The sequence below is a fragment of the Peromyscus leucopus genome, chromosome X (genome assembly GCF_004664715.2).
Source record: "Peromyscus leucopus breed LL Stock chromosome X, UCI_PerLeu_2.1, whole genome shotgun sequence".
Classification (NCBI taxonomy): Eukaryota; Metazoa; Chordata; class Mammalia; order Rodentia; family Cricetidae; genus Peromyscus; species Peromyscus leucopus.
This window is the reverse complement of record NC_051083.1, coordinates 34,713,043-34,739,342: the sequence shown is the minus strand read 5'-3', so window position 1 is coordinate 34,739,342 and position 26,300 is coordinate 34,713,043. Positions and strand designations below refer to the sequence as shown.

The 26,300-nt window shown below is 35.3% G+C and overlaps 1 protein-coding gene across 8 annotated transcripts in view; it reads left to right on the top strand.

Moving 5' to 3' along the window:
• Rps6ka3 (ribosomal protein S6 kinase A3) overlaps positions 1-26,300 on the top strand; it is a 102,522-nt gene that overhangs the window by 18,024 nt on the left and 58,198 nt on the right. For 2 of the 8 annotated variants that reach the window (XM_028873223.2, XM_028873222.2), the window contains exons 2-5: positions 3,440-3,533; positions 4,490-4,526; positions 10,102-10,148; positions 11,171-11,227. In XM_028873223.2, coding sequence (XP_028729056.1) covers positions 10,146-10,148; positions 11,171-11,227 — 60 coding nt within the window. In that variant the 5' untranslated portion in view covers positions 3,440-3,533; positions 4,490-4,526; positions 10,102-10,145. Of the gene's footprint in view, positions 1-3,439; positions 3,534-4,489; positions 4,527-10,101; positions 10,149-10,458; positions 10,481-11,170; positions 11,228-23,920; positions 25,614-26,300 lie in introns of those variants that run through there. The other 6 variants (XM_037199054.1, XM_028873229.2, XM_028873227.2 and 3 more) reach the window with 5 other exon arrangements.

Genomic DNA, 26,300 nt, shown 5'->3' with positions numbered 1-26,300 from the left:
ATTTTATTTTTCTTTTAGGTGACAACAGCTGTTCCATCCACTCTTTGGCATTATCCTTCTTTACAATAGGGAGCAAATGCACTACTGATAGATACAGATAAAACTATTCTGGATACAGATTAAAGAATTACTCTTAGAAAGAAAATATAAAATAGCTATAAGCACAGAATTGGTAACTTCCTCAAGTGTGATACAAAACAAAAAATCTTAAAAATAATCAATCTAAAGCTTAATTTTTAAAATCAAAGGATTATAACATTTTCAAGCTGAGGGAGCTCTCAGACTTAGGGGCTTACCCACATTGGCAGACTCTCAAATCTAAACTGACCAAAGTTCCATAGAACTCTGGGGATTGTAGCTAAGTACCTTTTCCAAGATCACGCTGGTTTTTAGAAATGGACAGCAAATCATGTTTACTTTTGATTCCTTACTTTATCTAGTTTTATGTTATTTTCCATTTTTTCATGGCCCTATTGAGAATAGACTATAGAAACTCGTCTTAGGTGATAATATGATTTGAAATGTATTCAGCCAATGAACTGTTAGAAAAATGAACCATGCCCTTATTAGAATAATGTGTTTACAAAGTGATTATTTTCAGAACATGTTGTATAAAAGAACTCTGGTTTTCCCCACTTTTGATATAAAATTTTGTATTATGCAAAAAAATAAATAAAGCATGCCTGGATGTCAATTCTAACAGTGTTATAGCAGTATTTCTAAGTACTTTGCATTTTGATTTTGCTTCACTTATTTTACTTACTTACTTTATTACTAGGATAATCCTAGTAGCTGTGATCTTGAACAAAGTACTCTCAACCTCCCTTCATCTCTACTATACATAACATCATACCTCATGATTTATTAATAATTGCAAATAAATTATAGAATATGTAACATATGGAAGGAGAAATTGAGTTCCCACAGTTGTCCTTTGACCTCCATGCATATGCTTGGCATGTGCATGCACACAGACACATGCGCACGCACGCACGCACGCACGCACGCACGCACGCACATATACAAAATAAAAAGGAATTTTAGAGGCTAGATACAGCTCAGAGGACCCCAGTTCAGTTCCCAGGACACATTGTTAGTGTGCTCATAATCTCCTGTAACTCCAGCTTATATAGAAAATAATTACAAAATAAAAAAATATTAAATATTTTTAAATTTATTTTATGGCTTAGAACACAGTTTTTAATAGGTACTTGAATCCTTAATCTTTTTATACTTTATTTTATTCTAAAATATAGTATTTACCTATCCTAGTATAAATTAAAACAATTTGTCCTAATTCTCTTTTTATGTTAGTTAATAGTCATGTGTTAAAGTTTTCATATCTCCCTTGTTTCCATTTATTTCATGTTATAGTCCTAATACATGTGCTTTTGTGTTGTGGTTTGTTTAGTCTATGGATAAATGTTCAGTACTTTTACACACTGTTTGATTATTTTTGTATCTAAAAAAATAGCACATGCTAATTATAGAAAACCTGGAAAATAAATATACACAAAAGGAATTAGGTATCTGTATTCTTGCTATAAAATATTATTTGTGATTAAAGAACAGCATTATATTTAGATTTGAGTCTAATGTGGTCCCTACTTTTATCTTTGGACAGGTTATTGTACTTTTTCATGTGTTCACCAAGTATTTATTGAGCATGTACTATGTGCCAGGCATTTTGCTGAGACTATACCAAAAAATATTGACAAATCCATCTTGGCTTAATTTTTTCATTTGTAAAATTGGTGATAATGTCTCTTGAAATTGGTAGAATCATCAGAGATAATAACACTCAGTATTTGCCTAGTGGTCAAGAGCTCAGTAATTGATAGTAACCATTATTACTATGCATTCGGTACTGGTATCTTTAGTCCAGATGACCTTTGTGATCACCTTGAAGGTTCTTTGTGTTAGATTTATGTTTAGTATTAATATTACAAACACTTGCTTCCAGTTTTTTTTTTTTTTTTGTTAAGTGTACATTAATTATACAATGAAGAGCTTGGAGATGACATAAATAGTTAAGTGTTAAAACATTTGCTTAACATGAATGAAGGCCTGGGTTCAATTCCCAGAACTGAAAAAGTTAGTTGCATGTTATCTTCTATATGGTTCTCTAAGATTAAAGTCTCAAAAGTTACCAATTCATGACCTGCTATTTTATCCCTACTGCTTCCCCTCCCCCACACTACCCTACACATACTTCCTTGCCCCATCTCCAGTGAATAATTCTGAAGCTAATCCTAGATGAGTCAGCTCCAGTGTAAATAAGGAGGATTGAAGTACAAAGCTTGCACAAGCTGTAGAATGGGTTCAAGTCCAGGCTTGGCAACTTAGTGTGACCCTGTCTCCAAACAGAAGAGAACTACAGATACAGCCTAGTGGTAGAATATTTGTCTAGCTTGTGTGAGGTCCTGGATACTGCCTCTAGCAGTTCAAACAAAAGGCTACAAGAGCATCAAATACTAGTCACTTTGTTTTAATTAGATACTTCTTATACCACCTGCAAAATGGTTGCTTGTCATTTTGTTACTCCCTTGAGAATTTTTTCTTCTGCCATATGGAATGCTTTCTTTGAGACAATTGTGAAGGATAGAAGAAAGACTTACTGAGCTGAAAAGACCTGGGTTTGAGTCCTGTTTCTGCCGTTCACTAATTTATTTGCCAAACTTTGGTTTCCTCAGCTGTGGAATACAAGTAATTAATATTTACCTCATATTCTTAGGGTTGAATATGATGTCTGCATAAAGGACTATCAAATCGGATGTATCAGCCACATAGCACATTCTTTAGTGGTTCAGACTGTAATATCTATTTTTTATTATTGTGTGGTTTTCCAAAATATCTGAAACTTAACAGATACAAACTAAAAATAATGGTTGTTAAATATACTTTTAGGAAGGATGGAGAATTAATTTTTTCTTCTCCTCCTACCTCTTTTGAGTCTATATTAATTTAGTCCAAGGTTATAAATTTCAACTCTATAAAATAATTTTTCTTTTACACTGTTTATATACTTATAGCAATAATTATTCATTTTTCTACATTATCCTTTAGTAGGGTTAAATTAGTCAATTATTCCTGGATATTAACTTGGTGTCTATAGACATTATTTCTTCTCATATTCTTGAGCTCTTTATTCTCCTGATGGTTTTCTAGAGTGTGCCTTTGAAGAGTTTATTTTTAAAAGATTTTACCAAGATGGTGACATTTTATAAGACTTTGCAGATGTAAGAATAATTTTCTATGACCTTTGAACTTGAAAAACTAGGGTGAGGTATGAAATCCTTAGATCTTAACTGTTTCCTTTTAACTCTCTGTAGGTCATTACTTCATCGTCTTCTGGCATTTTGTTGTGAGGAAAAATCTGAGGTCAATTTGATTTTAGTGCCTTTGAAATAACCTATTTTTTCTGCTTGTATGCTTATAGGATTATATCTTTATCCTTGAAATTTAAAAACATTTGCCAGGATATGTCTTGGTGTTGATGATCTCTGTTGAACCTTCTCAGTCTGCAGTCTCAGGTATTTTTTTCAGAACTGGAAAGTTTTCTTATACTTTTGATTGATTAATCTGCTCTGTTTTTTCTTAGGAACATTTGTTATTCATAGATTATTTCTGTCTGTCTTCCATAGTTTTTAAATCCTTTCTTTCTTTTTTTTTTCATTTACTCAATTTTGTCCTTTGTGGCATGGATTCTGTTTTCTGCAGTGTGTGTTCTGATATTTGCTATTCACAATACAGACTTAATTTTCGCTACTGTGTTTTCATTTCTTTATTCCCAACATAACTTGCTTCATAAACAGAATTTCCCTTAAGGGTACACTTCAAAAAACATGAGGTGGATCTAGGCCTAAACCTTATTTTCTGAGGCCACAACTACAGGACCAAGGGAAAAAAACTAAATTAAAAACTTAAGAAAGGACCCTCATAAACTTAAAAGTAGAGATACAAGCCAGAGGTCATACCTACCTAGTCTAGAAAATAGAGCAGTCCTGGGTACTAGCAAATTTTTGGTAGCAAGAGAGCCAATAAAGCAGGCATAACAGCACTGTAACAAGAAGATAAACCAATTTTTTCTAATTACATTTATTGCCTTTTCTCTTTAAAAATACATAATAAATGCATATAATTTTGAAAAGACAGTACCACGAAGAAAATCCTATGGCCCAGGTAACCGCTGATAAGATTTTATGTTTTGCTAGTTACATGCTCCCATGTTGGGAGGGAGGGTACAGAATTGGGATCATACTTACAGCTTTATATCCTCTTAAATGTAATATATTGCAGACATATTTTGCATCATTAATTTTTCATTAGGCCCTGATTTTAACCATTGCATAGTGTTCCTACATATGAATAGATGTTTTGTGATTTATTTAATCAGTCCCCTGTTGGTCATTTAGATTGTTTTCTATTTTAAAGTATAATGAATATCACTGTACATAAGTCTTTATGCACATCTCTGATATTTCCTTAGGATAAATGAGGAGCTGATTCTTAATCCTGTCACATTGGTAAGGATTATATACATTCCTTATTAAGACTATAAAATGCTTGTTTCTTATTGTTTCAATGTGATTGCATAGAAGCTTCTTTGGATTCTGAACAATACAATGGTATCTTGACCACAGTTGGAAAGAGGTTTCTGCTGCCTCATGTACAGCACCTTTATGATGAAACTTCTGCTACATACACTTTCAACAGGAAAACCACTGCTAGGATCAGGGAGTTTGGAAGGCAGATATACTTGTGGAAATGTGAGGGTGTTTTGTTTTGGGCTGTTGTTTTCTTAAGTGTGGTCCTTGCTCCTTCCTGCAACTTGGGTCTCTGTATTAATATGCTGTGGCTTCAGACCCTTTTCTTCTTCCTTTCCTATTACTTTAGACTGTTATTCTCTATGAGTAATCCTTTTCTCCCAGTGTTCTTAGGTACATTTCACTTCTAGGTAAGAGAGTGTAAGTAGTTGGTATGTCCCACAAAGGTAAAGGTCAAATTTCAGCCATCACAGACCACTTCTTAGTCCTCATACACTTCTTCCAGATGATCTCCTGTTAGAAAGTCAAAGAATTTTTTAAAACTTACCTTATATTTTTTCCAAAGACCAGGCAATACCCCTGGGAATATATGGTATAACAGGTATTGCAACACAATAATCTCCATAGTAGGGTTGCTGAGAGTGAAACATTCTTAAGAAAGTAGTCTTATTTGTAACATACCAGCATTTCCCTTAAAATGCTTTGGAATACTTTAGAGGTATTGAAACTTCAGTTTAGAATTACTGATTGAACTGCCCATCACACCTCAAAGACAGTCTTTACTGATCCCTGATATTATATAACATTGAAAGTTGTTTTGAAAACAACTCCTGCTGAAACTGAAGCGAACAGTCTCCTTTATCTGATTTGTTCTGATCAGACCCATATTGTAGGTTAATCAAATTTGTGACTTTTTACACATTTCAAAGTAACAAAGTAAAGCATGATTAGCATTTCCTAACCTTTTCCAATATTTCACATAGTATTTGCATATGTACAATCTGCCAAGCTCTATGGGTTTTTTGTTTGTTTGTTTTTTGTTTTGTTTTTGGCTGGCAGGCATTTTGGTAGGATGAGAGAGGAAAAATACATTTGCCTTACTTTAAAACTATTTTTCATACTTATTCTTCAACCACATTGTACAGAAAAATAGCACACATATGAATGATTTCTTCTATCCTGCTTGGCAAGAAATTGACTGCTGTGAGTGGTGAGAAAGACATCTCTCCTATTCTTTACGGCATAACATCTTTAGAAATTATCTGCAGAAATGCAAATATTTCCTGATCATTTGAGGCAAAAGAGAAAACGTGTAACATTCACTGTCCTGTGATGGACCCTTGTAATTCAATATCCTGCAAGATTGGTATTATATTATATTATACATATTATGTATATTATATTATACATCTTACAAGTGGATAAACTGCAGCTTAATTTTCAATTAGCTTACCCAAAGTTCAGGTAACTGTACCAGTATGGGACATGGCCAGGATTTAAAAGTGGTACTGACCAACTTCAGTGCACACTTTTGTATTTGTCTTAAAATTAGAGAAATCTGTTTTCTTGTTTAGTAGACCCTATCCCTCTATCTTTAGAAACTATATTAAGTACTGCATTGAGTCAGACTGGTCATCTGTTTATCCTAGTCTGTAGTGATAGCCAAAGGTCAGTTTTCAAAGGGGAAATAAACTTAACTGCAAACATAACAGTACATTCATTTCTAATCATGCTTCGATCCTTATTTTGATGAATGATACCAAAGGTTCATTGAAACAGATTTTTTATAGTAGAGAAAAAGGGTTGTAAAGTTGGTATATAGGACAATGTTGGCTTCCCTATTTCCCTACTTTAATAATGAAGTTCAAAGTTGAATCTTCCCTAAATTTAGCAAGATGTGGATTATTTGCCTACACTAGAGAATGGGATACCTTTGGGATCATGTTTCACTTCAGTTGTTTCTTAGAATGTTTATTTTCAATGGTTATTAGGTAAATATTTCAGAAAAGATAATGTATTGTCAAAATTTGTGAGTGACATGAAGCTGAAAATAGTGAAGTAGTTTACAGGTTTTTTATTCCAACAAATAGAAACTACCAATAAGATTATAGGTGGGAAAAGTTGAATCAAAATTTTTAAGTAAGGCTTTTTCTGTGGGAATAAGTAACAACAGGTTCAAGATGAAAGATGCATTATCTTGGATATGCCCCAACATATTGCTGGTGCAATAAATTATACTGTAAGTAAAAAAGTGGGAATGGGCTCTAGATGGTTCTTCACATAAAGGTAGCTTGGAAGCTTGATGACCTTGGTTCAATCCCTAGGATTCACATAGTAGAAGGTGTGAATCCATTTCCTCAGGTTGCCTCTAACCTTCATACACACACTATGGCACATATAACCACCACCACCAAAAGCAAGCTAAATAAATGTTGGGACTAGAGAACTAGATCAGTTAAGAGGACTTTTTCTTGCAGAGAACCCAAGTTCAGTTCCCAGTACCCATGTTAGGTAGCTCACAACTGTCTGTAATTCCAGGGGATGCAACACCTCTGGCCTCCATTGGCCCCTGCATGTACCTACGCATACCCACACACAGAGATACAGATACATATAACTAATAAAATAACTATTTAAAAAAAAAGACAGGGACTGAATCAACAGAAAACTTAGTATGTTGAGGCATATCCAAAATTTTGCAAATGTGAACAGCATCAATGAAAGTGTATTATCTAGGAAAGGGAGGTATATCACCCACGTTTCTGCATTTTTAAAACCAGAGTTGGAATGTTGATTGCATGTGTTTTAATATACTACTCTTTAAAATGAATCAAGAATATGCTCAGCAAATAGTATCATAAGTCTCATCTGTCTTAAATATTTGGAGAAACTTGAGTTATCTATAAAAGATAAGACTTGGGCACATTATAAGCATGGATGTAGATTTACTTCCTATGGCTTTGCAGGTAATCTAAAGGCAAATTAGTCTTCATTTATTAGTATCTTCTTAAAGTCAAATTTGTGAGGAAAATTACTGTACAATGAGTAATTGTGTTTTGCAGACAGTATTTTTTCAGAGGCAGTCTAGTAGTGGGCTACCTGATAAGCCTACATCCCCCCCCCCGCCCCCCGCCCCATGCCTATCCTGGATCTCGCTCTGTAGACCAGGCTGGCCTCGAGCTCACAGAGATCCACCTGACTCTGCCTCCCAGTGCTGGGATTAAAGGCGTGTGGCGTGTGCCACCACCACCACCACCACCACCACCACCACCACCACCACCACCACCACCACCGGCAAGCCTACATTCTTATCCTGATAGCATTTGAACATAGGTAAAAACAGGGTGGAAAGAATTTAAATAGATTATATGCAATATGCAGTTGAAACAGAAGATTTTTGAGATGTGTTACTGATTATCAACAGGATTTTATGTTGTCTCATTTTATCCTTATGAAGCTATTTCATCTTAATAGTACTTTACATTGGTACAGTTAGCAAAGTGCTTTCTTATGAATCCTCTCAATTTTGAGCTGAATAATAATCTTTTGAGTAGACAGGGCAAATAATCCCTATTTGAACAGAGAAAATGATAAGTTCAGAGAAAGTCCAATTTCCCCAAATCATAAGGCTTCTGAGTACCAGGTCTCTATGTCAGTACCACTGGTCTATCAATGCCAAGTTCAGTGCTATTCCTGTTGTACCAGCTGGCTTTAAAAGTAAAAAATGTGATGGCTGTTTTGCATGCATTGAAACTTACAAGGAACCAGCCGGGTGGTGGTGGTGGTGGTGGTGGTGGTGGTGGTGGTGGTGGTGGTGGTGGTGGTGGTGGTGGTGCACACCTTTAATCCCAGCACTCGGGAGGCAGAGCCAGGTGGATCTCTGTGAGTTCGAGGCCAGCCTGGGCTACCAAGTGAGTTCCAGGAAAGGTGCAAAACTACACAGAGAAACCCTGTCTCGGAAAAGAAAAAAAAAAAAAAGAAAGAAAGAAAGAAAGGAAAAAAGAAACTTACAAGGAACTGGCGGTTCTGAAATTCTGTTCCCAAGGAAAATATAAATGTACCTCCAGTTAGACTAAGAGTTCTAAAATCCAAATAATAGAGAAAGGTAAATATAATTAGATGGTAGCATTCACTAAGAGAGCAGTTACAGGAAAGTTATAGCAGGTTGGCCAGCCATAGATGAGATGATTGCATCTGGACATAATAAAAAAAAAAATAACTAATCTGATGATTTACTAAATGCCAAATACTCAGATTAGGTTTTCATGTATTTATCTTTCATCTTCGCAATCCTCTGAATAATACTCTCTAAATTGTTACTTTCTGTGTACAGAAACTAAATCTTATGTGGTTTAAATAACTTGCCCAAGGCTTCATCACTGCTAGTGTGAGAATGAGATTTCGAATCTACACACTTACCTCCAACTCAGTATTCTTAAGAACTAATGTAAGGTTTCCTTGGGGTCCCTAGATTGGATTAAAAAAAATCAGAAGTCTGTCAAATAAAAGGTTACACCTTTTAGAAGAAAGGCATGTCTTGAAGATAGTTTGGATGCCGTTACCACAGAAATGGGGGTATTGTAGCCTCTGAAAGTGTGTCAGGAAATTAAGATTTTATTTTACATATGCTCCCCACCCCCACTTTCCTGCATCTTGGCACCAGTTTTGTCCTTTGTGTTATTGTATAGACAGCCTCTAACCAAGGCGTGTAGGTGCCCTTTGTCAGTAAACAAAGATTTTAGGATGGAAGACATGTTTGCATTTATCTCCAGGTCAGCACCTAGAACATAGCATGAATAAATGAACAAATGAAGAATGAATGAATGAATGATAAATAGAGCTGGGGAGAGCAGAGAGACAGGGATTTAAATTCAGAGAATCTGCCTTATGTGGTATTGTGGGCTGCCTTTTATTATTTCCCCATTTATAATGCTCTAAAAATGGTTAATTTAGGTCCTGGTACTTTTGTTGAATCAGCAAGGAGCTTTAGAGGGCTTTTGTCCACTGAAGGAATAACAGATGAATTTTTATGAATAATAATATTCCTAAGTTCCATTTTTTTAAGTTTTGTTTTTGTTTCTTTGAGATGTGGGCTTGCATATCTCAGGCTGGCCTCAAATTTACAGACCTGCCTCAAGATCCCAAATTCTGGGACTAGAGACATGGGTCACCACTCCCTACTGTTTCATTTTTCAGTTACACAAATAAAACCTATTATAGGTTGTAGATACTATAGATACATTATAAAATTCAAATAAGCAAAATAAAAGTTTAAGTCATCTGAAATTCTGCCATTTGGAGATAGCCACTGTTAACATTTTGATGTATTTCCTTCCAGAGTGTTTTCCCATACAAATATATACATTAAGACATGTATATATTTGTTTAAAATGGGTTTGTTATAATCCATATCATTTTGTAAACTGCTTTTTCACTTATTATATGTGACTGTCTTTCCATGTCAATAAATTTACATCTTTATCATTTTAATGACCACATAGTATTCCGTTATATGGATGTATCATACTATATTTAACTAGTTTTCTATTGTTAGGAATTTAGGTTTCCAATTTGGAGTTCTTTTTGGAAAAAATAATTATGGTGAGCATCTTGTATATACATCTTTGTACACTTGTCTATTTTAAAAGAAGTAGAATGGATGGGAAACTAAAATTTTATGTGTGGTATTTGTTTGTTTTTAATAGACTCAAATTGTCCTCCTCAAAGAGTGCTGATTTACACTTTCTCTACCAGTAACCCAAAATTTTCCCCATGCCCATTGAGTGTTAGTTTCAGGTTTTTGGAAGCTATTACTGATTTGGAAGGCAAAAGCTATCTTTGGGTCAAATGCGTTTTTATGACTGGCACTAAGGCTGAATTCTTTTTTCCCTTATTGCTCATTTCTGTTGAGGTTCATCGTTTTTTTCTTACAGGTTTGTAAAACAAAGTTCTTTATGTATCAAGGATACCAACTATTTGTCATGTTGCTTTAGTTTTTTGTAATCAGTTTGTCATTTGTAATTTTTTGTGTCTGGTAGAATAACTTTTATGGATGGAAATGTCACTTTTCTCTTTATGATTTATATTCTTGTAACGATTACTCACCCATATTCTAATACTTACTTAGTTTTATTTTTGGCATTTAAATGTTTAGTCCATATGGAACTTACTTTGATGTGGAGATTGAGCTTAGTTTTCTCCACAATAATTAATCAGTTTTCCTGATTAATTATTAATGGCATTGGAGTTTAGAATATGTTTTGCTGTACAAAGTATTATAAATGATGTTAGGTGAGGCTTGACTAAGACCATTTATAATGCATTTACTTATGAAGCATGAGAGCTCACCTGGAAAGGTAGTCATTGTTTATTAGTTCCATGGAAAAATGCTCAGTTAGTTTAAAATAATTAAATTGCCTATGAACTTCTGAAACAAAACTTGTTGCAAAAGTTGTCACTGCATTTTTAGATGGTAGTTCTGTTTCACAGAAACTCTTTAGGGATGAAAATATTCTAGATGATGGGTTGGTAGTTTTGTTGGTTTATTTTCTTTTTGTCTGTCTTCATACAATTTTGATGTGAAATCTTTCTTGATAACTTTGTACTTGCTGTGCTTTTCACAGAATGGACAGCAAATTATGGATGAACCTATGGGAGAGGAGGAGATTAATCCACAAACTGTAAGTAAAATATGTATCACAAAGGACAGAGACAAACCAGATGTTGTAAAATTATTCTTAATTTTAAACTAAGTAAAGCAATCATTTTATAATATAAGGCACTCGTTGATGCTTTCACATTAGTTTAATATGTTGATATGTTTAATATGTTGATATTTTTTTATTTTATCAATAAAACTTTGGGAGTCAGATATTGAGGTAAGAATCAGAGAAGGGACAGAGAAGCGACCAGTGACTTTCTATCTCTTTTGTTCCTCCCTCCAAAAGGGCCAAGACTCTCTCAGCTCTGCCTTACTACTTTCTGTGTCTATCTGTTCTCAATTCTCCAAAACCTCTATAGTTAATTTTGGTCATCTAGTAGCTAGCTCCGCCCTCTGATTCAAAACAAACTTTATTATCAGTCTCAGGAGTGTCAGAATGCAAACAAAATATCACACAACAATATGCCAATGACCTTTCTAACTACTGTTTAAGATTTGTGTGGGGCGGTGGTGCACGCCTTTAATCCCAGCACTCAGGACTCAGGAGGCAGAGGCAGGCGGATCTCTGTGAGTTCCAAGGCCAGCGTGGTTTACAGAGCGAGATCCAGGACAGGCACCAAAACTACACGGAGAAACCCTGTCTTGGAAAAAGAAAAAAAAGATTTGTTTTAAAAGAATGACAAAACTGGGTCTGGTGGCACAGATCTGTAATAAACTCTCAGGAAATTGAGGCAAAAGAATCACATGTCTGATACCAGCTAGGTTAGTAATAAGACTGTTTCTTGTTTCTGTGTGTGTGTGTGTGTGTGTGTGTGTGTGTGTGTGTGTGTGTTCATTTATATGTACATACCTATTATGGTCATTCTTTAAAGAAATACTTAACATAGAAAGTGGATTATTTACCATTTCCTCCTTTTTTAATTGTTACTCAATATTGAATCCCTAGCACCTAGAACAAGGCACACATGAAGTACTCATTAAATATGTATAAATAAATTAGTAAGTTGTTCCCATCTCCCTGGGACAGCTGTCCATTGTCAACAGCTCAGCTATAATTTTGCTATTCTATACATATGACAGTTATTTTGCAACTCGCTCTCTTCACTGGCATGTCTTGAACATCTTTTCATAACATACACAGATATTACCTCTTTTTTAAATGGTTACATCTTTTTACAATGGTTACATGCTATTCTATTCTGTGTTTTTCTTTTATTTAATGTAATTTTTCCACTATTTTTATAAACTTATATTTCAATAGACTACAGAAAAGGTTACATTGAGCCACAAGGTATGAATATTTAAATTTCAATAGATATTACCAATTAATCTTCCAAAACTGCTGATAAAGTTTCGGCATATGAGAGTACCTGTTTGACCATTTCCTGTCCCACAGTGGAGTGTTATCAGAGAACAGTCTTTAGGAGCCACTTTAAATATTTAATACTTTCTCATTTTAGTTTGCATCTCATTTGATTATTAGATTAAGTATCTGCATATTGTTAGTCTTAATTTTTTTTATGTTTAGCATGAACTTCTTTTGGATAATTCATTTCCTTTTTTATTTGTATGTCTCTGAATATATTCTGGACATTAATCCCATGTCTATTATCAATTTTCCAAATATTTTATACAGTTTTTTAAACATTGATTTTTATGCCTTGCATTAGATGTACACATGTTTTTATTTTTAAATTAGCCCACCTTGTTCTGGCAAGAATACCTATCCCTGTTATTAAAACAAACTCTTATATTTTGACCTATTAATCTTTGGATTTTTGTTGTATTGCTGGTTTGTTTTATATTTTTCTGTTATTGCATTTAAATCTATCATCCACTTGGTATTTTAATTTGTGGTATGATGTTTATATTTTACTTTACTTACCAAATAGATAGCCTGTTGTCTTAATCCCTATTTATTCAATAAATAAAATCCATTCTTTATGCATTCATTTAAGATATCTCTTTTATCTTATTTAATTTGTCTTTTACATACTATATAAGTTTCTGAGGGTTGGCATAGCAAAATAGCACACAAACTGCAAGGCTTAAAATAATTGAAATTTATTCCCTCAGTTTGAGCAGTCAAAAGTCTGATGTCAAAGTTTCCGCAATACCTATCCCTGGAAGCTCCAAAGTAGGATCTTTCCTTGCCTATTCCAGCTTCTGGTGTGCCAGTAGCCTAAACATTGTTATGTAGACATATTTCAATATCAATCTCAGCCATTACATGTAGCATGAATCTTAAAAGTTCTTATTAATAAAAACAAACCTGGAGCTAGGTATTGGGGTGAATGCTGGAAGATCACAGAGGCAGAACAGGCCACAGCTAACCTCACCTTGCCAACTTCTCAGCTGATCCTGTTTCCTCAGACTGGAAGCCTCTGAGTCCTCATCCAAATGAATCTCAGCTAAACTGCTATTCAAAAGCCTGAAAGCTTAACTAGCCTCTAGTTCCTCATCCTCATGCCTTAAATACCTTTCTGCTTTCTGCCATCAATTCCTGGGATTAAAGGCTCACTTCCTGGGATTAAAGGTGTGAAGGTGTGAATCACCATGACTGGCTGTTTCCAGTGTGGCTTTAAACTCAGAGAGATCTGGATGGATCTGTGCCTCCCAAGTGATAGGATTAAAGGCATGTGTGCCACCATTTTCTGGCCTCTATATCTAGTGGCTATTCTGTTCATTAGGGTGCACAATATTTTGGGGAACATAATATCACCACAATTACATGGTGTTATTGCTGTCTGTATCTCTGTCCAAAATTCCTTCCTCATAAGAATGCTGGCCATAGGATTTGGGGCTGTCTTATACAATATAACCTAATTTATATTGCTTTTACAAAGATACTACTTTAAAATATGGCCATATTCACAGGTAACAAAGCTTGAACTTGAACATGTCTATTTGAAGGATACAATTTAACTACAAGTATTTTGGTGTACATACTTTTCCAACCATTGTGTTTTTTACCATATTTTTAAGTATGTGCAAGTCAAGACCTTTTCTTTTTAAAAATTAAAGTCTTATGCATTTAATTTTCCAGTAATATTACATTTAGTTTGTCAGTTACTCCTAAAGAATGTATTGCGACTTTTTAATTAGAATTGTGTCAAGTTTATAGGCTAACATGATAAAAGTTATTTTAAAAAATTTAGTCTTCACATCTCAGCATATTCACTTATTTCAATATTCTTGTGTATCTTTTCTCAAATTTTATGGCTTCTTTTTGTTTGTTTTGTTTTTCGAGAAAGGGTTTTTTTATGTAGTCTTGGCTATCCTGGATCTCGCTCTGTAAACCAGGTTGGCCTCAAACTCACAGAGATCCACCTGCCTCTGCCTCCTGAGTGCTGGGATTAAAGGTGTGTGCCACCACTACCCGACAATTTTATGCCTTTTTGCATACAGTTTTTATATACTAAGTGTATAAGTAAGATAATTTATGGGGTATTTTTGGTTTTGTTTTTTATTTGTTTGTTTTGGTGGTTGTTTGGTTGGTTGGTTGGTTGGTTTTGGTTTTTCAAGGCAGAGTTTCTCTTTGTAGCCCGGGCTGTCCTAGAACTCTTTGTAGACCATGCTAGCCTTGAATTCACAGAGATCTGCCTACCTCTGCTTCCCAAGTGCTGGGATTAAAGGCATGTGCCACCACCACCAAGCAATTTATGGGTATTTGTAATTCTTTTTATTGTTTTTTTCCCCTCTGAAGCTAGTCAGGAACTTACTATGTAGCCTAGAATGGTCTCAAACTGGTAATTCTCTTGCCTCAGCTTCAAGTACTAATATTAGAAGGCTACCATACCTTGTTTCAATTTTTGTTATTGTAAATGGAATATTTTTTGTTATGTCTTCCATCGAGTTACTGCTAATATGTGTATATGTGTTTCTCTTCTTTGATAGAGGAGTAGCTTTGAGACAGGGTTAAATGTAGCCCAGGCTGGCCTCAGTCTCTCTGGGTAGATAAGAATCTCCTTGAATTCCTGATCCTCTTGCCTTCACCTCCCAAGTTGTGGAATTATAGACATGTACCATCATGCCTGCCTAGTTACATGTTTCTATTGGCTTTTTTTTAACATGTTGCAAAAGTTAATTTTTCAGAAGTCAAACAAATAGTTATACTATATGAGTTACAGAGGAATGAGTTTATTTTACTCTTCTGCTTAAAGCCTCTCAATAGTTTTGTGCTTCCTTTAAATAAGAGCTAAACTCTGCAATATGACCTATAGTATCCTGTATAATAATAAACAAGGTCTTTCTCCACTTGTCTTCACATCCTATCTGGCCACACTACTCTGTCTTCTACTCAGAGTCCACCCATTCTAATATGTCAGCTTCTCTTTTGCTTCTTCACTTCCACAGGTATTTCTTCTCCCATGGTTCTTAACTGCCCACCCCTTTCCTTTTAACCTAATCATCTCTGAGGTTCAGGATTAGGTATCATTTTAGCTGAGGCATTTTCCTGACACAACTAACACATTGACTTCCATTTTTACTTAAGCATTTTCCTTTGTCCAGCCATAGTAGTCTGCTTATCTTAATGCAAATACCACACCAAATCCCATTATTTATTTACTTGTCCATATTCCATATTAAAGTGTAAACTTCATGAAGTAGTGGCCAAATATGGCTTATTTGCTGTTTAATAGTACCCAAATGACGAGGCCCATGCTATTCAGTGCCTCCTTTTGATATAGGGTAACCTAGGGCTGACTTTGAACTCCTGTGTTCATGCAATTCCCTTGTCTCAGCCTCCTGAGTAGCTGGAACTAACTCCTTGTGTAAAAGGTTCCACCCTTATTCAAATGAATAAAAATGAAAGAAATAGAAGAAGAAACACCATTAGAAACATATTTTCACATCTTTTAATCTCTGAAATCAGAATGTTAGCTATAACCAATTGAATGATTTTAATTGCCTTATTTTTCTTTCATACTCATATAATGATGCTCATTTTCTTCTATTAGGTAGTCTATGATAGTACCATTTTCCCCCAAGTAAGGATGAATCTCTGGATTAAAAAGCCCTACCTACCAAAAGACTACTAGTAGAAGAAAGACCAAAAGGGCCTGATCTCAAAAATAGTCATTTTTATGAAATACTAAAACCACAGGAATAAAGATAGCCCCCCCTCTTTTGTTTGTTTTGATTTGGCCAGCGTCTCATATAACTAGGATTATAGATATATAACACTCTGCCCCATTTTTAAGAACTTTTTAAAGAGATTTTAAAAAATCATATACAGCTGGTTGTGAGATTCCTCCTATATGATAGAAGAGAAAGAACAATGTCTTTAAAATACATAGTGAAAATTATTTTCAGACAATATATTTTCAGATATTACCTGTGGGAGGATGTTTCTAGAGAGTTGTTGATGAAGAAAAAGAGACATGGTACTCAGGACGCAAAGTATCCAGTACTACAATCCTGCTGAAGAAGGGACCTTCTAATCATAGTAAATAAATGAATCTTCAGAAAGCTCTTTTATTCAGTAGGCTTAAAGAATACTAAATCCAAACTGAGACACACAGTTCCAGGAATGCTGCCCACAGAGAGGATAGGGAAGCCGTCAATGGTATAAAAGTGATGAATTCTCTAATATGTCTGAGTGTTGAAAGTTCACTTGAGAAGCTGTTGCAAAGCAGAAAGAATTTGAAATAGATACAAGGAAAGTAAGTTTTAAAACAAAGCCACCATAATGCAATCTTAAGGAAAAAACAAAAAAAAAATGCAGCTAGCATACTAGGAAATTAAGTTTCTACAAAATCACAGTAGTTATAAAGAGTAAATAACAGTTTTATTGAAATTAATGTTATGATTGCTAAGTTATAAAATAGGATGTCTAATGATGTCAGAAATTGATAGCATTAGATGACATGTCAGGAAAGCCAAACACAGTGGCTTATCCCCTTCATCCCAACACTGAAGCAGGAAGGTTTCGACAAGTTCAAGGTAAGCATGGGCTACATAAGGAGTACCAGGCCAGCCTGAGCTTGAGTAAGACTGGCAAAAAAAAAAAAAATCAGAGGGAATGATGAAGAAAGCTGAAAGGGTACCAATAATGCTGCTTTTTTGTTATAAGCCTGGCAGCAATTTTTGACCCTTTAACTTTTAATAAAAATTTTAAGCAACTTTTTTTTTTTTTTTTTTGGTTTTTCGAGACAGGGTTTCTCTGTGTAGCTTTGCGCCTTTCTGGACTCATTGTAGCCAGCTGGCTCGAACTCACAGAGATCCACCTGCCTCTGCCTCCCGAGTGCTGGGATTAAAGGCGTGCGCCACCACCGCCCGGCATTTTAAGCAACTTTTAAGTAGCTGTATTATGTAATATTTTAAAATGTAAATTATAGAATATGAAAAATGAGTGTTGAAGAGTAGGATTTTGAAAGTAAATGTCAATTTGGCGATTAATTTTTTCAGGGGAAAATGGTGTAAACAAAAGACAAGGGAGGGAAGGTGAGAAGTGTGATGGTTAAATCCATTTGCCTAAGACAATACCTGTAAAGAAGAGCCTAGGTTCTTCTGAATACAAAACATCTCCACTCAGGCCTTCTATCTAACACAGAGGTAGTCCCAGTGTGTATCTTAAGCATATCATTCTATTTGTGATAAAGCCATTTCCTCATTAATTCCTCTATTCTATTTGATGTTTTTCCTGGAGTCTGCTTCCTAGCCATGTCTTAGATCCTCTTCTGTCTTCTCTAAGTTTTAATGCTATTATTCTTCCTAAAGAGTAAAGCATTAACTGTCTTTACTCACCTAAAGTTCTTTATTTCCTCTGTTCATCTCATAACATATTAAGAAATTTGCCCAAATTAAAATAAATTGCTCATCACCAGAAGATCAAATGATAGCATCTCCTCCGGATATGTTGCTTTATCAAATTCATATTTATGCACAATTCATTTATCTCACAACTTAACTCCAGCCAGTATCTTTTATTTTGTCTCCTCTGGTGATAAGAATGGGTTACTTTATCTTTCATTCCTGCGGGACTTAGACAAGAAACTGCCTTCATAGCAGAGATAGAACTCCATGGTCTTCATGATCTGTGCTGAAGAATTGGCAAGTCTTGACTGCCAAGATGGTCATTAAAGAATAATATAAAGCAGCTTTCTGTTTAGTAGGGAATTGATTCTCTTAATAGTTCTTGTAATAGTATTCAAATGTCCTTCTAAGGATCGAGAATAAAAGGGGAGAAGTAATGCCTAGCACAAAGTAAGAGCCTAGTAAGTATTAATTTTCCCATCTTACTCCTTCTAAAGGCTGCTCCTGTTTTCTTATGTTGTTGGCCAGAGGTGAAGTATGTTCCTAAGGAATAGGGTTGTAGCCAGTGTTTGTTTGTTTGTTTGTTTGTTTGTTTGTTTGTTTTGCTGAAAGTAGGCCTGGCCTCGGGCAAATTATGAAATGAGTTCACTTTCCCTTAATTTAGTCCTTTGACCCTTCCATCCCGTCTGCCATTCATTCACTCATTTATAAAAAAAATAAGACACAGAATAATACTCTCTGCCAACCAGCTTCAAACTCCTGGGCTCGAGCCTTTCTCCTGATTCAGCCTCCCAAATGAGTAGCTAGGACCAGAGTTGTGCACCACTGCACCAACCTCCCTTCTGTCATGTATTTTCAATAACCATGCATACATGAATTGCTTATAATGTCTTTGTAAGTGACATATTGCTACAAAACAGCATTTATTAATCCAGTCTCCATAGCTCTTAGAGTTATGCATATAATTGTTAAGCAAAATAAGCTGGTTAAAACTAATATATCCAAAGTACTCCAAAATACAGAACTTTTTAAAGTATGGACATGATGGTACAAGTCAAAAATTCCACACCTGTACAGATATGACAGATTGTAGTAAAGATTCAGACTCATGAAAAATACTGGATAAAATTAGCTTCTGGCTGTATATATAAAGTGAATATGAAACTTACATGATCCCTATGTTTAGACTTGGGTCCTGTCCCCAAAATGCCCCATTTATTAGGCATTTGAAAATATTCTGAAGCTTTTTTTTGCCATGCTTAGGATTGAACCCTGGGACCTTGCATATTTCAGGTTCCTTTATGAAGGACACAGGCAGTAGTACACAGGCAGCAAATAACCTGTTCTTTTTAGATTTCCAGAAGTCACATTGGGGCATTAGCCGTTAGCAGTAGTTTCTATCTTCCACTTCTACCATTATTTTAGATACTGCTCATTCTGTAACCATGAGACTGCAATGGTGTGCATAATTCCTTTCAGGGTATTTCACTTGCTCATTTAGGCTCCCTCAATCTGTCTTAAAACTTGAATTTGAGCATCCCAAATAACACTTAAAGCCATGAGTTCAGCACACTCTTAGCAGCCCTGGTTAAAGCACAAAATAAGCTACAGAAAGAATCTTAAATGAAGTAGACAATAAGCAATGCGCTATTCAAAACAGAAAAGTACAGTTGAGTACTCATTGGCAGGAAAATGCATGGTGTGGTACAATAACACTTATTGACTAATTTCATCAATTATTGTCTGTCATTCTAACTCATTGACTGAGAAGTGTAGTTCAGTACTCAGAGCTTGGGATAAAATCCTCTAGTTGATCTAAATAAATGCCACCTAGGGAAAATACTTCTGAGATAAATAGGATTATAATTAGCACAGTGTGGTAGCATTAAATAGAATATGTGTACCCAAACTTACAAGGCTTCTCTTTGCTGGTTTTTGGCATTCTTTCAGGGTGTTTTTGTTTTGTTTTACTTCTAGAGATCCTTTTTTCTATGCCTTAAAACACCTCTTCACCAGAATTTAAACAAAACTACTTTTCCTTTTATCACAGCTTACCACAGGTATGGCTTGCCTCCTCTGATTTAAAGTTACTTCTCTGCTCTGGTGTATTCATCACAAAACAGTATCCATTCTTTCAGGTTGAGTGATTCTGTTCATATTTGGAAGGAAAGCAAGTAACTTAACTGAGTGATATTCAAGCATGAATGGTTGACTGAGTCAAACTGAAATACTGACATATGAAAAGCTATGGCCCCTTTATCTAAATGAATATTTTAAGTTAACTATTTCATACAAGCATGACTAAGATCTTGAGAGTAAACAGAAAAAACTATGTAGACAAAGAGAGATGTGATAAGTTCCTAGCCGGGACACTGATGCTGCTTCCCCTCTCTTTTCTGGCCCATGGGAAGGACAAGTAGAACATAGCGTCCTTACTTTCCATCTAGACAAGGCCTTAGAAGTAAGTCCTCACAGTGAACCAGGAGTCCACTACCATTTAGCTCAAGTCAATCATCTTTATAAACCTTGTATCCTGTCTCTGATTTCAAAACCTTATCATCTTATAGTAGCAATTATGGATGAATGTACACTAAGACTCTTATACTTTGAGGAAAACTTTAGATACCAAACCCTTAACTATCTGAAGAACTTGTATTACTATACAAAAATATATTCTAAACAAATCAGTTAAGAACATGATGATTTTACGTGGTTAGCATACAAATTTAGTTGGGTTTTTTGTGGGGGGGTTGGTTGGTTGGTTGTGTGTGTGTGTGTGTGTGTGTGTGTGTGTGTGTGTGTGTGTGTTTTAAGACAACTGCAAATATTCCAGGTTGGCCTCAAATTTCCTATATTGTGGAAGATAACTTTTAGCATCTTACCTTTCTGCCTCCACCTCCAAAAGTACTATGATTACAGGTGTGTACTACAATGCCTGGTTTATGCCTGGCTGATGATCAACCCCAGGGCTTCATGCATACTAAGCAAACACTCCACCAACTGAGCTGCATCCCCAGTTACAGGATCATGAAGATGGTTAATAATTGGGCTTAACTGTGTTTATGGTTCTGCCTTGGACCTTCTATTGAGCTATCTTCCTTCAGAGCCTTATCAGAAAGTTTAGCAACTTCCTGATTTTGTTTGTTTTTACCTAAGTGAGCTACTGGTTTGGTGGTTCTCAACCTGTGGGTCTTGACCCTTTTGGGGGTTTGAACAACACTTTCACAGGGGTTGCATATCAGGTATGCTGTATATTGGATATTTACATTATGATTCATAACAGTAGCAAAATTGCAGTTATGAAGTAACAATGAAATAATTTTATGGTTGGGGATCACCACAACATGAGGAACTATATTAAAAGTTGAGAACCACTGTGCTAGTTAGTTCACATACATTCTCCATTCTCCACTGAATTGCTTTATTATGCTGCCACCAACATCGCATCAGTTCCATATTCAAACTGTATAGACTTGAGCAGCAGGTTATTGAATGTTCCCTCTAAGCCTCAGCCCCTTTGTCTGTTGTAAACAGAATTCTCTCCCACTTCTCCCACCTGCCAGTTCCCAAATAACCATTCAGAGGTTTAATGTTACTTATGTTTCACAGATGGCTCAAGCCTATTACTAGCTAGCTCTTACATCTAAATTAACCCATTTCTATTACTCTAACTATTGCCACATGGCCATGGCATTACCAGTCTGCTGGCATGTTCTTGGGCAGCTGTCTGGCGTCTCCCAGACTCTGCCCTTCTCTTGTATCTCTGCTTGGATTTGCTGCCTGTCTCTATCCTACTTTGCCATAGGCCAAAGTGGCTTTATTTATCAACCAATGAAAGCACCACATATTCACAACATACAGAAAGACCATCCCACAGCAATCTGTAGTGCAGATAATTGAACTTAAAAATGAGTTAAGTGGTAACAATTATCTGAGATAATTCCATGTAAATGATAGTGGCTAGGATATAGTACTATCTTAAATATTATTGTTACAGCTATACCTGCAAGAGAGCATCAGCAAATGGGATAATTGAAATAAAAGCAGTTCTATATTCACTTAACAAAGAAAAAAAGTAGACCAATAAAAACCAAGAGGAGGGAATTCAATATAAATTCAGTCAGTGAAATAGATAGTGAGGGGATGCAAATGTACAACACTAGGAAAGCAAAACTATATAACCACGGATAGGAAGGAGATTCGGGGTTATTTAAAAATAATTACATGAAAGGGGAAGTGAATATATGAAACATATATTATTATTATGCAAGAATTATTAAAGCTGCCCTGAAGATGTAGCTCAGTTTATAGAACACTTGCCTAGCATACAGGAAACTCTAGGTTCTATCACACCACATAAAACCAGGTGTAATGGTGCAGAACTGTAATCCCAGCACTCTGCAAGTGAAGGAAAGAGGAGCAGAAGTTCAACGTCATCCTCAGCTACATCCTGAGCTTGAGGGCCAGTCTGGCTACATGAAACTCCTGTTTAAAAACAAAACAAGAGGGATTGGAAAAATGGCTTAGCAGTAAAGAGCACTGGAGGGCCTAAGTTCAATTCTCAGCCACATGGTGGCTCACAACCATCAATAATGGAATATGAATAATGGAATCTGATGCCCTCTTCTGGCATGCAGGTATACATGCAGATAGAACACTCATGTACAAAAAAATAAATAAATCTTTAAAAAGAAAAAGAAAAAAACAAAAAAGGGATATTGTTAAAGCTCAGTGACAGGGTTTATTACTATACTAGTCTTTCTTTGCATTTCTGGGTATGCTAAAAAATACTACTAAATATAATACTATATTAATTTGTTCTGAACTATATTTAAAGGGAAATCTAAACTATATTATTCAGAAATGAATAGTAAAAATAATTTAAATCATTAGTAAATGAGCATAAAGCATGTGTACATATACCATATGCACACACACACACACATACACACTCACATTCACATTCACAGTGCAGACCATCAAAATTTCTTATTAGCATCTATTTTGTTTTACAAAATTATGGCCATGAAAATGAAAAGTGGTACAGAAAAAAATAGCGTGATAATTTAACATGAACACAAGTGCAAATATCCTAGTAAAACATCTATACATTAAGTTCAAAATTACATTAAGATAATTTCCCCCCAAATACAAGTATAGGTCAATATTAAGAAACCTATTTAGATAAGTTATCAAATTAGTAGATCAAAGAAGAAACTCTGGGCTTATTATATTAATAGAAAATCAAAATTTCTTATAACATTGACGATTTAAAGAAAAAATGTTACCATAGGTTTAAAACTAAATGTTTATGTCTAAGTATTTTAGTGGCTATAGCCACAAAGTCAAGATCAAAGTAGCATTTGGTATAGCTTACTTTAAGCTCCATTGATGGAGGAATTTAATTTTGTTTTATAATTGGAAGCCAGTGAAGAGTTTTGGGTAGGGTCATAACCTATTTTAATTTATGTTTGGGTTTGTGTTTCTGGGTGGTGGTTGTTGTTTTTCCCATAGCTAGGATATAGTATGAAGCTGTGAATAAATAAAGCCTTTATTTGTGTGTCAGGCTGGCCTCAAACTCCAGATCCTCTAGCCTCTGCCTCCCTGGTGTTGGAATTATAAGCCTGTGCCACCTCACCTGGCTATGATATGTGCTTTAGGATTATTCTGCCTACTGTAAAGACAAAGGACTTCAAAGGAAAAAAATGCAAACAGGAAAACAATACTCCTGATAATATACTACTACTTTAAAGAATTAGTTCTAGGCTGGGCGGTGGTGGCGTACACCTTTAATCCCAGCACTCGGGAGGTAGAGCCAGGTGGATCTCTGTGAGTTTGAGGCCAGCCTGGTCTACAGAGCGAGATCCAGGACAGGCACCAAAACTACACAGAGAAACCCTGTCTCGAAAAACCAAAAAAAAAAAAAAAAAAAAATAGTTCTATGTAACTGTGAATGTATAGTCTGATGAAGTACCTCATGTTCAGACTATAGTAGTACATTAGGTGGATGTCCTAATTTGCTGCCCTGTTGGAGCTTCTTAAGACTTAAGTGATTCATGAGAGAGGGAGAATTTTATGAAAAGCTTATAAGTGCTTTCCTTACTGAAAAACAGAGTCATGTGTTTTTAACTAAGACAAGTGTGCAGTCATCTGAGTATATAAGTCAAAGATCTATGGTAGACATTTATTTTAGTTGATTCTAATGTATTTGGTGATGTAGCATTTTTTAAAAATTATTCTCCATTTACATGATGCCCTTGCCATGAAAATTTGATGTAGCAAGAAGAACCCTCGCTTTTTATTTAGCACATAATGGGCACTATATTATAGCTCAATCGATAAGTGCTTAGCTGAGCCCCAACTCTAGAGAACTCTGTCGCCAAAAATGTGCCTAGCTCTGCCATAGTCTCTTCATCCTGAAAGTTAGCTTATTCTTACTGCTCCTCCTCCTCCCCACTTTCCATGTCCTGAGGATTGAAGCCTCGGGTTCTATACATGCTACACAACATGATCACTGAGCTACACCCTAAGGCCCATATTCTGGATGTTTTCAGAGTCTCTTTGGGTTTGAACTTTCAGTGATTTTATTTAATTTTGTAAGCTATGTAGATTAGCACTTGAGGTTTTTCTTGGATCCACATATATTAAATTTACATTAGATCACATCATGTATCTGCTGATCCTTTGGTTATTTTAAGTGCCACTTACAGTGATTCTGAGTATTGGCATAATTTAAAAATATTTTCCAATGCAAAAATGCCAGTAAGTGAAATGAGGAAGGGCTGATATAGAAGCTAGGCTCTGCCTTCCTTTCCAGCTTAGTTTCTTGGAAATATGTTTTTGCTCACTAATAAACCCAGAGGTTGGACTTTTTAATTTAGATTTTATCAGCTGAGAATTGAATTTTAGTTACTAGAGCCTTGCCTTTAACATGTAAGTTCCATTTCTATTCATTTGTGATGGAAAGAATTTGTCCTTTAGTCTAAAAGGTTGTTGTTTTTTGTTTTGTTGTGTTTTGCATGTAGCCTTTGTTTTCTAAGCATAGTTATGAAACTCTTCCTTACTGACAGGGAACACCCATGGCATGGCTATATATATCTTGAAAGTCATCTTGAGGCCATGTCTTGTATATGGGTATAAACAATACAAAGGCTAAATTCCCACTTGTGCATCAGCAACTTTTATTATTTTAAAGGCAGTGACTAGTTTCACTTGCTTTTAAGAGTCATAGTTAAGAAATACTGCCATTTCTCAGGATTCTAAAATGGCATTCGTTTTACTGGTTGTAAAAATTGTTAGGACTGCTGGGAATCAGGAGAAAAAAAACACTTCAACAGGATTTGGTTATCAGCAAATCTGTTGCAGTTTCCTGTTCTGGCCTCCCTACCTATCAGCTACAAGAGAGCCTCTGTAGGCAGGTTTCTCCTTTCTTTTACCACAGGAAAACTGTCCAGCCTTTTTTTCTAGCATTTTCAGGACCCGCCTGACAGGAAATTTTCTAATTGCCGGAACAGCTGGTAGGAGCAGACTTTGCAGGGCTTGGCCTCCTCTTTCTAACTTAAGTTTTACCATCAGGAATTCTTTATCAGCAGCATGGGTTCGTAGCCATGTTTAAATTTTTGTCTTTTCGTGTTCGCTCTATACAGGTAAGCTTTGTTCAACTTCTTTTAAAAATAAGATGTTTTATTCAGAATGAACTATAATTATGCTCGTCATTCAATTTTATAGGTTCTTTTAAGGAACTTTAAAAAATTCAGAGTAAGTTTTGAACAAAACATTTTTACTTACTAAACATAAGCTATTTGGTTGAATTAGACATTTCAACTCTTCATTTTGTTAACTTATTTTTATATTGGATTATTTGTGCTAGAGTAATTTTATCATGCTTGTATTTATAATTTTATATAATAAAACAAATGACTGACTCTCAGAATTAAACTAGTTATGAACAGAATTGCAAACTTAACTAAAATTAGGTGCTTATTGTTATGTAAGTAATATTTTGGCATATAAGAGAGTATTCTTTTAAGTAGTCAAACACTTAGTCAGGGTTTTGTTGAAATTGGTTCCTGTAAAAACTCAAGAGTTTCAAGCGGCTCTACATTTAAGTAACTGTAAGCAAGTGATTTAACCTGACTCAGTACAGGCACAGTGTTCAGAGAATTATTTTTGTCACAGTGGGTTTAGTAGATGATAATTTGCATTATATTTAATATAAAATCCTGCCAAAATTAACTTGGTGTGTTGCCATGAGAATTGTTCTATATTGCTCTCTTTAAAGAGAGTTAAATTTGCTAATTGGGATTCTGGGCGGGGGTTGGGGTGAATGAAGT